General features: G+C 39.7%; 1 protein-coding gene across 9 annotated transcripts in view; it reads left to right on the top strand.

Annotated features, from left to right (window-relative positions):
- Positions 1-12,359, top strand: part of LOC122552711 (CAP-Gly domain-containing linker protein 4-like) — a 433,681-nt gene that overhangs the window by 216,806 nt on the left and 204,516 nt on the right. For all 9 annotated transcript variants that reach the window (XM_087991246.1, XM_043695605.2, XM_087991245.1 and 6 more), the window contains one exon: positions 4,918-4,993. In XM_087991246.1, coding sequence (XP_087847372.1) covers positions 4,918-4,993 — 76 coding nt within the window. The remainder of the gene's footprint in view (positions 1-4,917; positions 4,994-12,359) is intronic.

The raw sequence follows: 12,359 nt of genomic DNA, 5'->3' as shown, positions 1-12,359 counted from the left end.
TACACCATTTGTGTCTTTTGCCCCATCTCTACATCTGTAAAAAGTATAGAGAAAAAAACATTTTCTAAAACCTTTAAGTTCTGAAGAAGAGTCAAAGCATTAGCTCCCTTCCTTTCTACATGGATGCTGCCGGACTCACTGAATTTCTTCGATACTCTCAGTTTGTTTCACCTTTCCAGCATCTGCACTATTTTGCTTTTATTTGATCTATCTGTACCTCCTCCTGAGATCCCCAACAACACTGGATGAAACAAAAACTATGATCTTTGACAAAACCTAGCTGAAGTATAAAGATGTAATCCAGAATTAAGTGTGCCCCAACCAACCAATAGCCAAACAGAAATGGCCTAGCAATCCACTCAGTTGCACCAAACTACAATGCACCCTAAACAAAAGAATGACATCAGACGGATCACCCAACATCTACCCTAGGTTCCAGAAATGACAATGCCAAATACAGTCTTGATACTCTGAATAAACCTCCATACCAGGACAATGGGGCTTGTAACAAAATGGAAAGAGAAGCCCCACAGAGTAGTCAAACAATCACTTGACATTGTCTATAAAGTATGATTCCATGAATATGACTATAACACAGACACCACCATACTATCTCTGGGTGTGCCCTGTCCCTCCATAGGACAGGCCCATCAGTGGCAGCAGCATGTGGTTTACAGTCAAGAGGTAAATTCCTGAGAATCTTCAACATTGACACCAGAACCTATGAAGTCTCTGATGTTAAATCTGACATGGGTAAGGAAACTTCATGCTGAGGTCTACCTATTGTCCCCTAACCGTAGCTATTGATCAGTATTCCTCCATGTCAAACAACACTTGGTTGAAGCACTGAGCAAGGGCATAGAATGCACTCTAGGTGAAGGATCACCCTTTTTCACGCAGAGGGTGGTATGTGTATGGAATAAGCTGCTAGAGGAAATGGTGGAGGCTAGTACAATTGCAGCATTTAAAAGGCATCTGGATGGGTATAATAATAGGAAGGGTTTGGAGGGATATGGGCTGGGTGCTGGCAGGTGGGACTAGATCAGGTTGGGTAATCTGGTCGGCATGGACAAGTTGGACCGAAGGGTCTGTTTCTGTGTTGTATACTTCTATGACTCTATGACTTGAATTCCCCCATCAAGAATGGCCCAGTAGTTGCCTAACATTTAACGTCGATTCTCCTGCTCTTTGGATGCTGCCTGACCTGCTGTGCTTTTCCAGTGTCACACTTTTCGACTCTGATCTCAAGCATCTGCAGTCCTCACTTTCTCTCAGTAGTATCACTATTGACCAAGCTTATAGAGTCCTAAATGACATTACTACTAGATTGGATCTGTGGAAGGTGATGAAGGAACTAACAAGAAAAACTAATCTATTTGACCTCATCCTCACCAATCTACCTATCACAGGTGCGTCTGTCCATGACAGTATCATTAGGATTGACCATTGCATTATCATTATAGCGAGTAGCAGCAGAATCATATGAAACCACAATTTGTAGTGCTATGGTCTGGCACATTCTCCATTCTACCATTACTAGCAACTTTGGTTCAATGAAGTCAACTGGAGGGTATGCCAGAAGCTCACAAGGCATATCTAGCAATAAGTTATCAACCTATTGCACATGGCTACTAGCGTGCCAAACAATGGAAGTAGTATGCAACAGACAGTGCTGAACAATCCCACAGTAAATGGATCAAATTGAAACTTCGCAGTCCGAACCCATTCAATCATGAATGGTGGGACTCCATACCCAACAGCACAGTTGGTGTCACTGCACTCCAGTAACTGCAGCTATTCAAGGAAGCAGCTAATCAACATCTACTAGGTAGTCAGGCATGGGCAATAAATGTTGGCCTAAATAGTAATGCCCACATCCTGTGTATGAATTTTTAAAAACAGAATGTCTCAAACACAAGAGAACCTAACCATCTTCCCTTGCTGATCAAGGACATAATTATAATTGAATCTCTGGCTATAAACTTTCTATCCTGAGGGTTAACTCTGACAGAAACATAATTGGATCAGGTAGGTAAAAACAAGGACTGCAGATGCTGGAAACCAGAGTCTAGATTAGAGTGGTACTGGAAAAGCACAGCAGGTCAGTCTGCATCCGAGGAGCAGGGAAATCGACGTTTCGGGCAAAAACCCTTCATCTGGAATAGAGGCAGGGTACCTGCAGAGTGAAGAGATAAATGAGAGGGGGGGTGGGGGTGGGGAGAAAGTAGCATAGAGTACAATAGGTAAATGGGGGTGGGGATGGAGGTGATAGGTCAGAGAGGAGGGTGGGGGAAGGTAGCAAAGAGTACAATGGGTGAATGGGGGTGGGGATGAAGGTGATAGGTCGGAGAGGAGGGTGGAGTGGGTAGGTGGAAAGGAAGATAGGCAGGTAGGACAGGTCATGAGGGCAGTGCTGAGCTCTAAGGTTGGAGCTGGGGTAAGGTAAGGGGAGGGGAAATGAGGAAACTGGTGAAATCTACATCGATGCCATGGGGTTGGAGTGTTCTGAGGCGGAAGATGAGGCGTTCTTCCTCCAGGCATTGGGTGGTGAGGAAGCGGTGGTGGAGGAGGCCCAGGACCTGCATGTCCTCGGCAGAGTGGGAGGGGGAGTTGAAATGTTAGGCCATAGGGCGGTGGGGTTGATTGGTGCGGGTGTCCCGGAGATGTTCCCTAAAGCGCTCAGCTAGGAGACGTCCAGTCTCCCCAATGTAGAGGAGACCACATCAGGAGCAACGGATACAATAAATGATATTGGTGGATGTGCAGGTAAAACTTTGATGGATGTGGAAGGCTCCTTTGGGGCCTTGGATGGAGGTGAGGGAGGAGGTGCAGGTTTTGCAATTATTGGACATAATTGGATCAGCCACATGAATACTGTAGCTACATAGGTAGGTCTGCAGCTGGGAATCCTCAAACATGCAACTTATTTCCTGATTTTCCCATAACCTATGCATGTCTACAAGGCACAAATCAGGAGTGTGTTGGAATATATTTCATTTGCATGATAAGTGCAGCTGCAAAACACTCAAGAAGCTCAACACCATTCGGACAACGTAGCTTACTTCATCAGTGCCTAATTGATGAACTTACACACTTATTCCTTTTATCACTGATACATAAGATCAACAACATGAACCAGCTTAAATGCAATGCAGCAACTTGCTAAACCATTTTTTACAAAACCATCCAAAACCCTAACCTGTACCAACTAGAAGTCCCAAGCAGAAGTCACTTGGGAGTGCCACCACCTGTAAGTTTCCCTCCAAACCAAACATCATCCTTACTTTGAACTATATTACTGTTCCTTTATTGTTGCTGGGTAAATAATTTGGAACACCATTCCTAATAGCACTGTAGATGGGCTACAACTGTTCAAGAAGGTAGTTCAAGGTATCATGTTCTCAAAGCTAGTTAGGAATACTGGTTTGGCCAGTAAGGCTTATGTCCCTTGAAAGGATATGGGAAAACATAGTAAAGTTTATGTAGAAGTAAGTTAATGTGATGAATTGTTCCTCTCTTAGCAATTTATCCTCCCAATCTGCTGTTGAGGATTTAAGGCTAAACAGTCCTTTAATGGCTGCACATGTGTTTTTAAAAAAATGCTGGAAATCACAGCGGGTCAGGCAGCATCTGCGGAGCCAGAGCAAGCTAACATTTTGAGTCTAGATGACTCTTCATCAGAGCTGATGTGATGTGTGGAGGGGACAGCATTTATGCAATAGTGGCGTTGGGGGGTGGAGTTCAGGGGAGAAAAGGCACTGATAGTGCAGATTAAATGATCAGAATGTGAGAATGGCAGAACAATGGTGTTTCAAACTGCCAAAGAGGAAAGGACAGATGATCCCACTGGAGTGGGGGGAGGCTAAAGAGGACACATTGACAGAGAGTATAACAAATAAACCTAAAGGAAAGGATGAAATGGGAGTGAGTTCACAATCTGAAGGTGTTGAACTTAATATTAAGTCCAGAAGGTTATAAAGTGCCTCATCTGAAGATGAGATGTTATTCTTCCAATTTGCGTTATGATTCACTGGAACATTGCAGCATGCCGAGCACAGACCAGTGAACGTGTGAGCAGGATGCTGTGTTAAAATGACCAGCAATGGGAAAGTGGGGTCATGCGCGTGGATTGGAAGTGTTTTGCAAAGCCCTCACTCAGTCCCCGTTTGGTTCCTCCAATGCAGAGTAGGCTTCATTAGGTGCAGCAAATACAATAGACAAATAGGTGAATGCAATAATCCAGGCTCGAAACATTAGTTTGCTGTCTCTCCTGATCTGACCTGCTGTGATTTCTAGCATTTTTTGTTTTCAATACTGATTCCAGGATCTGCGTCATTTGCTCCTATATGTGCTTTCAGGTGTATGCACCCATTATATACAGATTCCATTTCCTGTGTAAGTGTTTTTAAATTGGCAATAAAGGTCCAACTGATTTTGAGAAAAAAGAAAGTCACATACAGTACAAAACTGACAAAGTTATGATCGTTAATTGGACTGTTGTATCCAATCCTGTGCACTCTACTTTAGAAAGGAAGGCTTTAGAAAGAGTCCAGAAGAATGTTTCCAGTTATGGTGGACCTCAGTTATACAGATGGATTAGAGAAGTGGCGTTGTACTTGAGGATGTGGTGGAGGTGATAAAATGGGAATTGAATAAGCACTGGAAGGAAAAAAAAATTGTTTAGATCTGGGGAAATAGTGGGAGAGAGGGACAAACTAAGTTGCTATAACATGGTTACCAAAACCCAAATGTCATCCTTCTGTTGACTAAGGTCTCTGTTTACATTTTTGAGGGCATTGTTTAATTTGTCCTTATTATATAGTCTAATGTTTATATTTGTTGATTAAATTATTTTATTCTGGTTTATCTTGCATTTAAAAACATTTGTTATCAAACAAGAATTTTCTTTCTGTTTAGGTTTCCATCGAAGTTTTAGCACACCATCTGCCCTTCCATCACCAAGGGAGATTAAAGGAAAGAATGCTTCAAACAGGTAACAATCAATGTTGGAAATTTCTTAATACCATGACAGATTACATCAATTAGGAATACTTTCTTTTCTATCTTTTTAAATGACGAGCTAGTTGCTGTCTAAGGCAGAACATTTTAACCATGTCACCAAGTCTTTGGATGTCTGTTTGATGTCATATGTAATTCTTTTATGGAAGGAAACTGTAGGATTCAATCACTTCCATATCTGAATACAACGCTTGCTTTGTGCTCTTATTGTGTGAAGCTTTGTGCTGAGAAAGTGCAGCTGCTTTGTTCCAGAAGAATTGGATTTTTTAACTATTGTTTCTTTTAACTGTCTATGTGCTTGCTCAATCTTCTCAACACCATAAATCAGTGCAAAAGCAAAAGTAATTCAAAAACACTTCACTTGCAAGTTGGATGTCTGGCTCTTTAAATGACAGTTCCTTGTGCTGCTAAATATCTGTTCAGCTGAGACTGAGCACCACAGACATCCATTGCACATGGGCAGAGTAAAAGTTGGATTTTTATTAGACTTAGAGGGCAGGAAGGAAGGGTTGGAGGTCCCCTGTATGTGCTTTTCAGATTAGTGTGTTGATTTCCCAATGTGAAACCAGCATTTCAAAGTTTAAAAGACTATAACAAGCACTAGAAGAGGTAACCCACCTGAACTATTTAAATGGCTATTTAAGCTTCTTAACAAGTTTGTCAGCTTATTAAACTCCAGTTTTGACTTTCCTTTTGAAGGAGCAGCATCCTGCAAGTTGTTGACAAATGAAGACTCGGAGATGACCTATATTTGCAGGCATTCAGTTGTTCTGAGTGAAAAATATCACCTTTTCTATCTCTGCACTCTTATTAAAGGCATTTTGTGGGGGTTGAGTGCATTATGGCTAATGTCAGATAGGTCTTTCTATTTACGTGTCCCAGGCTCATAAGACTAGAAGACTGTACATTCTGGTTAAAAAAAGGACACAAGAGAAAAAGGGATCAAGATATTCTGAGTTTGCTAAGGAACAATATCTGTGTCAGAGGTTCTAGGTAGCAGAGGTGCTGGTGTGAGGAACACACAGCAGGAAGTTAATTGAAGCAAAAACCTCAGCCTCAAACAGAAGATACCCTCTCATTTCAGAGCCTCAGGGCTACAGATTGCTGTGCCAGTCCAGGCACTTGGTTGCTTACCTAAGTACCCTCATTGACAGACATCTGAAGGTTCCTAGAAACTGTTGCCATGATCTTCCTGTGGCTGCATAAGTCAAAGTGGCCTTGCACTTTCTTCCAACTAGCGCTTTCCAGGTATCAGATATTATTGGCACCTTGCAGGCAGTAGCACCATCATTTGTGAGATGGAGGTAAGGTATACTGCTTTCAAGAAGGCATGAATTCAAGGTGTATTGGGGCATTCAAGTTAAAAATGATGCAGGATTTACCGTTGTAAAGTACAGTGATCATTGTTTTTATCCATGAACTAGACAACAATTGACCAGCCAGGGAAATACTTCAAAAGTAAAGATTTGATTCCTAAACATCAAGCTGCTGAGTGATTACAGGAAAGATTTCATGCCAATATGCTTTCCTGGATGTTGCTATTATACCTTTACCCCAGCACTCGCAGATGTGGTATCTCTTCATAAAGCTGTGGAGATTTGTGTTGACTGTTAGCTAATAAGGCTTACCCTTTGTAAGGGGAGTTAATGACCCTGCCAGAGGTTCAGACACCAACTGATGCTGCCTGAGCACAAGGATCATCACAGAGCAAGGCACCAGCTTCGTACTCTTAAGGCTCAGGCGTTTTGGCAGGTTGGGTGGCATCCTCCAATACAGTTCTTCAAGTGTCATGACCCTTTAGCGAGGTTGCAATCTTGAGGAGAGAGAAGCACTGGAACAACATAGCTACTCAAAAAGGGATAAGTCAAGTTTGAGGAGAAAACTAAAAGAGAAACAGGAGGGCCATCCCCTTGTTGTGTGAGGTAACAGCTGTGGCATGCTTAAGAGATAGTGCGCTCATTGGAATGACATTGACAACATGTCCTCTCTGAAGGAGAGATGTTTAATTTACAAGAGGCTCAGTCTGTAGGTCATTTGGAGAACAGAGTTCTCTTCTTCTAAATAAGAGTAGACTTCAGTTTGTAGCACAAGTCAACAACCTTCCAATGACATAAACTCCCCAAGGCTCCAGAAGAGCACATCTAACACTCGTTTTCCGAGAACATTGATTGCTTTGGTACTTCCCATTCTCCTGTTTCTAGCCATGGTGAAATTGAAACACACAAGTCAGCTTGAGAATGACAAATCTTCAATGTTTTATTGCTTCACAGTTCAGCATTATGCATATCAAAAGTACCCATGTGATCCACAAAGTAACATTGCTGATGCGATGGCTTCTGCTCATGGTCATATGTTCAATTGCAACAGAGGACATGGAGGTAGATTTCGTTTTAGTGCCATTCTGGAAATGAGATACCGTTGGTACAGAGACACACTCTGTCTGTAATCCTCTGGTCAGGTTGTACTTCTGTTCTTTAAATGAGTAGCAACGACAGAAATGTTATTATCCATCCAACTTCCAGAGAATAAAAGCTTAATTTATCTAATCTTTCCTCATAACTTAATCCCTGAAGTCTAGGTACCATTCTTGTAAACCTGCATCGTACTCCCTCTAAGGCTAAAATCTCCTTACTAAGATGTGAAACCCGGATCTGTTCACAGTACTCCAAGTATTATCTAACCAGGGTTTTGTATAACTGCAGCATAACTTCTGTATCTTAGTATTCCAGTCCTCTAGATACAAAAGCCAGCATTCCATTAACTTTCTTAATTATTTTCTGCACCTGTTCATCACAATTTAAATGTCTGTGCACCGAAACCCCAAAGTCTCTTTGGATATCCACTGCATTTATTTTGTATCATCTAGAAAGTTTCCTGATCTGTCCTTTTCTGTCCAAAATGGATAATATTGAACTCCATCTGCCACAGTTTTTCCCATTCACTTAGTCTATCAGTGCCCCTTTGCAATTTTATGGCCTATATAATTTTATAATTAAATGATTTTATGATTTTTATCATCAACACTGTCAACAATGCCACTAACTTTGTGTCATCATCAAATTTGGATATTTGACTTTCTATGCAATTATCCAAGTCATGAATAAATAATGTGAATAATTGAGGCCCAATTCAGACCCTTGTACAACACCACTGGATATATCCAGCCAATTTGAGTACTTACCAAATATCCCACTTTCTGTAACTTGCCACGTAATCAATTTCCTGGCCATGTCAGTAATTTGTCCTCAATTCCATGGGCTTCTACCTGAGGTAATAGTCCCTTATATGGGACTTTATCAAATGCCTTCTGAAAGTTTATGTTAACATCTGTAGATATTCACCTGTCCACTACCTTAATCACCTCTTCAAAAAATTCAGTGAAGTTTGTCAGACATGATCTATATGGCATGAATCCTTGCTGGCTTTCCCCAATTAATGGAAGATTTTCAAGGTGTTCAGTTATTACATCCTTGATTGTAGACTGCAACAATTTCCCCATAAAAGTGTTAGGCTGACTGGTCTGTAATTACCTGGTTTTCCTCTTTGGCCCTTCTTAGAAAGCAGAGTGACGTATGCAATTTTCCAATCCAGGGGGACAACTCCTATCTCGAGGTAATTCTGAAAGATTATAGTTAGGGTATCAACAATGTACTCCACTACTTTCTTTAATTCCTCAGATGGAAAGTGTCAGGTCCTGGGGACTTGTCACTCTTTAATTCCATTAACTTCATCATTACTGATATTTAATTACCCTAATTTTAATCATTCCTTGTTTCTGATCCACTATTAATTTCTTTAGGATGTCCAGCAAACTATCCTCCGTTTCTACTGTAAATACTGAGGCCAAGTAATTATTCAACATGTCTGCCATTTTTTCACAGTTATTGACAATATCTTCATTTTCAATCTTTAGTAGGCCAACTTTGCTCCTGACCACCCACTTCCCCTTTATGTAAATAGAAAATTTCTTCTTGACTTTGATGTTCCTGGCAAGTTTTGTTTCATAATCTTGTTTTAGTAGCTTTTATAAACTGCTTTGTGGCCCTTTGCAGGTATTTGTATATTTCCCATTCAGCTGAATCGGTGCTGTTTTTTTGCATTTTTGTAAACTGTTTTAGTTTTACGCTGTCCCTTATTTCTTTAGTCTCCGTACCTGTTCTTTTATGTGAATTGGACCTCTTCCCTTTCAGAAGTATAAGCTGGATTTATATTATGTTTAATGTTTCTGTTGTTTTACCCATTGGCAGATTTTCCCCATTTAAAGTGGACAATCTCTGTCCCATCTTGTTAAAGTCAACCTTACCTAAATCTAAAACTCTAGTAGCTGATGCATGTTTTTTACTTTCAAGAGCTATAATCAACTTAAACATGTTATGATCATAATTTGATAAATGTTCATGTACAATGAAGTTACTAATTAAATCTGGCTCATTATTTGTTACTAACTTTAAAATTGCTTGTCCCCTTGCTGTAGGAAACTATCTTGAACACACTCCAGTAATTCACTATCTTTCTGACAAATGCTTGTTTGCCTCTACCAATCTATGTTAAAGTTAAAATCCCCCATTGATTCTACTCTGGCTTTGCATCACCCTTGCCTACTTTCTGAATTTATACAATCTAGCATTTCAGAGCTGTTACCAGGAGGTCTATACACAGCACCTATTGCAGTTTTAAATTCCTTACTGTTCCTTATTTCCATCTATATGATCTTCACTAAATGCTTTCCCCCCATCTTATCCTCCATCACCATTGAAATAATTTTGCTTCTAATCAGTAAGGCTACACTACCCCCTCTGCCATTTTCCCTTCCGTCTTGTAAACATTATAACCTGGTATATTTAGTTCCTAATCCCATCTATCCTGCAGCCATATCTCAGTAATGACAATTATATCATAATCTCCAATTTGAATTTGTACTTGCAGCTCATTTAATTTATTCCTTACACTCTGTGCATTTGTCTATAGAATTCTTATTTCAGCCATACCCTGTAACCTGTCCCTCAGCACTGATACTTTATTCACCCATTTATTATTTATCTCTTCCAGTTTAATTAATACACTTCTTCTAATTTTGCCATTGTCTGCCATACCTGAAATAGGATTCTTGACTATTTCTTTACTCTGTTATGTTACGTGATTTTGAAACTGTATTGACGTGCCCTGAGTCCTGTGGTGTAGGCTCACATTGGCTGTTTATTTATATTGCTGATATGTTAAAATGAATTCTATTGTCCTGTGGTTTGCTAGTAAAGTTTGTAAATTATTGCTAAATTGGTGGTACTGTTAATAGTGTTTATGCTGTTGCCATTATGATAATTATATAATAGATATATTTGTTTTCAACTGAGGTGGTAAAAATGTCCAATTTTATGATTCATAGATTTGGGAGATTAGTTTGTAGTTTGGGGTTTCGAGTTTTTAAATGTAGGATACTAAAAGTAGTTGGTTTTTGTGAAGCTGTAAAACTGACCTGATGTATTGCACTTCAAAGGGTGACCTGTGTTTATTAAGAAAGGTCAGAGTTGGAAATCAGAGAACAATAAAGAACTGGTCTTACCTTAGCTTCATAATGGAACCCGCACATGTGGTGAGATTGCAGTTGTCCCAATTAGACATGTGAATTATTTATGGAGTCTCAGAATTAAAGGGATTTTTTTGGAAGGTAATGTAAATTTGTTCAAACTTCTATCTAGAACATCCCAAGTGTGCCAAGTTGCTAATGAGGTAGTTTGAAGGAGGTAGCTTTGTTTTGCTTTGGCTTAAGGATTTCTAATAAAATCAGACAGTTGTAAATTGAGCCTCTCTATATATTTGTGTGTATAATATATAGCTTTGAAACATGCAGAGTAACAAAACATCCACAATTTGTTGAAACTTGGAAACAGCTTTTAAAAATTATTTCCTGAGATGCATGTGTCACTGGCTGGGCCAGCATACTTGCTCATTCCATGTTGGGTGGTGGTGAACTGCCTTCCTGAACCATTTTCCTGCAGTCCATTTTCCATTTGTGCAGTATACCCACAATGCCATTTAGAAGAGAGTTCCAGGATTTTGACCCAACAACATGAAGAAATGGAAATAGATTTCAAAGTCTGAATGGTGAGTAGCATGGAGGGGACATTGCAGGTGGAGTTTCCATGTATCTGCTGTGCCTGATCTTCTATATCATTGTGGTAGTTGTAAGGTGCTGTCTGAGGAGCCTTGGTGACTTTCTGTACTGCATCTTATAGATGTGACATAATGCTACTACTAGGCGTGAGTGAATGTTTGTGAATGTGTCAAAAAAGAGACAGCAAGCACAAATGGATTTATGTCTAATTGACATGACATGATGAGTTCAGTCCTACAGTTTTAGGATTTTTATAATTACATCAAAAACTTAGATGAAGGAAGCAAAGTCATGGTAGCTGAATTTACAAATGACTCTAACATTGGTAAGAAAACATTGTGAAGGAGGCATAAGGACGTTGCAGACAGATGTAGGTAAGTTGATTCAGTGGGCAAAATCTGACACGGACTATATTATAGGAAAATGTGAAGCAGTGTACTTTGGCACGAACAATGTAAAAGCAGTATATAAAATGTATTATTTAAATCAAGATGACTGAAGAATTCCAAGATGCAGAAGCATATGACAATGAAGCCATGTGACGATGGAGCACAAAGTTTTATGCTTTGGTAGAAATGTCCTGGCACAAATCCTGTAATTGGGCATGAAAAACAAGTTAAGGTACATGTTGTAGAGACTTTGATAGGGAGAAATTTTGCATTCCAGAATCGTTTTTCATTTTAACTCTGATAACATCTTTGTAATGGTCATATAAAAATGGGAAATGCTGACAATATGCAGTCTATTAGCTAGCATGTGAGAAAGGCAATGGGCAGATTAGCTTTCAAGGTACAGACTTCCTATTAGAAAGGCATAATCTGTGCATGGTTTCTACAAGGCAGTTATCTCTCCTCCACTTCCTAATAGATACCAGGTATGCTTTTGTTAATATTGGTGATTAGAAACTTGGCCTGATGGCTGTTTGCATTGCAGTGAAAAATGAAGAAAATGAGCTCAGAAAATGATCTATTTTATAGACAAGAGAAACAATGAGGAGGAAAAAATGCTATGACAGGAAAAGGAACAGAATAACTAGGACTCAAAAAGAGTAAAGGAGTGCAAAAAAAAAATCAAACATAATTGACTTACTGATTGCAAGAATATAAAGGGCTTTCAGCAGTCACAAATCATGATGGCTCAAGATCTTCCTCACAGACAAAAACCTATTCAACCTAATTATTCAGAGCATTTCTTCTATCCTAAATGCCAATAGCAATTGTTCTGAATA

Source organism: Chiloscyllium plagiosum, unplaced genomic scaffold (genome assembly GCF_037043375.1).
Source record: "Chiloscyllium plagiosum isolate Xiang-an unplaced genomic scaffold, Cpla_swu_hap1 HiC_scaffold_10, whole genome shotgun sequence".
Taxonomy (NCBI): domain Eukaryota; kingdom Metazoa; phylum Chordata; class Chondrichthyes; order Orectolobiformes; family Hemiscylliidae; genus Chiloscyllium; species Chiloscyllium plagiosum.
This window is presented reverse-complemented; position numbering and strand designations above follow the sequence as displayed.